The sequence below is a fragment of the Loa loa genome (genome assembly GCF_000183805.2).
Source record: "Loa loa unplaced genomic scaffold supercont3.2670, whole genome shotgun sequence".
NCBI lineage: Eukaryota > Metazoa > Nematoda > Chromadorea > Rhabditida > Onchocercidae > Loa > Loa loa.
The window spans coordinates 1-1,261 of record NW_018110848.1 but is presented as its reverse complement, the minus strand read 5'-3'; the positions used below and the strand labels follow the sequence as shown (position 1 = coordinate 1,261).

The 1,261-nt window shown below is 21.4% G+C and overlaps 1 protein-coding gene across 1 annotated transcript; it reads right to left on the bottom strand.

Moving 5' to 3' along the window:
* Positions 1-700: 700 nt before the first annotated feature.
* Positions 701-892, bottom strand: LOAG_15772 (hypothetical protein; the record flags this gene model as incomplete). Its single annotated transcript, XM_003151260.1, has 1 exon — positions 701-892. A coding segment is annotated over one exon (192 nt), but the record flags the coding sequence as incomplete, so codon positions are not given.
* Positions 893-1,261: the final 369 nt, after the last annotated feature.

The following is a 1,261-nucleotide window of genomic DNA, read 5'->3' as shown; positions in this document are numbered from 1 at the left end:
TAATGCTTATACATAGAATAATTAATACATAATTAAATACTTATATATATATTAAATAATTAAAATTAATACATCATTATTAAAAATACACACATATATACCTGCAATGTTAAAGAAATAATTTCAAAATTTATATAAAAATATGAGTAATAAATTCTTTATATTCATGTAACTTAAAGTAGAAGTAAATATTAAAAAAAAAAAGAAATGATCATAGGAATTATTTCATATAATTTTATTTAAGAAGCAAAAAAAAAAGCTACAATATTAGTATATGTCAATATCAGTGCAATATCAGTACAGTGCATTACAGTATCAATGTGAATGTCGCTATCAGTACAATATTAGTATAGCAAATTACAGTACATGTCAATATCAGCACAGTATCAGTGTAATAAATTGCAATATCAATAAAATTACGATCTTGGTAAAAATCCATAAGCAAGAATAATTAATACATTTAAACTCATTAAATTTCATAATGAATTAAATTATGAAACGCATAATAATTATAATTGTATTATAATAAAATGAATATTTTCCAATTATGAATAAGGCAATATGTATGTATTTATACAACAAAATAAATTTCAATCAAATTAAAAGTTTTTTTTTTGTGAAAATTTAATTTCAATTAATTCAAAAAAAAAAAATGAAAAAAGAAAAAGATAAAAAAAAAAGCCATGAATAATTTTAAAATTTACCAGAAACCATTACATTGACAAATATATGAACTTGTACGATTATCAAATGCATACCATGATAAATGATAAATATTACCTTCACTAATTTCACCACCCAAAAATCGATGCGCATCAGTCATGTTAGCGCCATCATAGAGATCGAGAAAGCAATCCGGTCGTATTATTGCTAAAGTAATTTGATCATTCCACTGAAAATTACATCAATTTTGAAATGAAATTGTTAAAATATCCTTTTAATATATGCTAAAAAAAGAAAAAAATTTTTGCTATAATGGAAAATTTTGAAATTCACTTTTAAAATTTGCAAAAAATCACACTCGTAATGTAAAATTTTGAAAATCGTTCTTTAAAATATCGGAAAATCAAACCCAAAATGCGTAATTTTGAAAAAAGCATTTTTGAAATACTTAAAAATCAAAAATCCAAAGTGTAAAATTTTGACAATCATTTTTTAAAATGTTGAAAAACTGAAACACAAAATGAAAGATTTTGATGACCATTTTTGATGTGTTTAAAAATCAAAACCATAATATAAAATTTTGAAAAACATTCTTTGA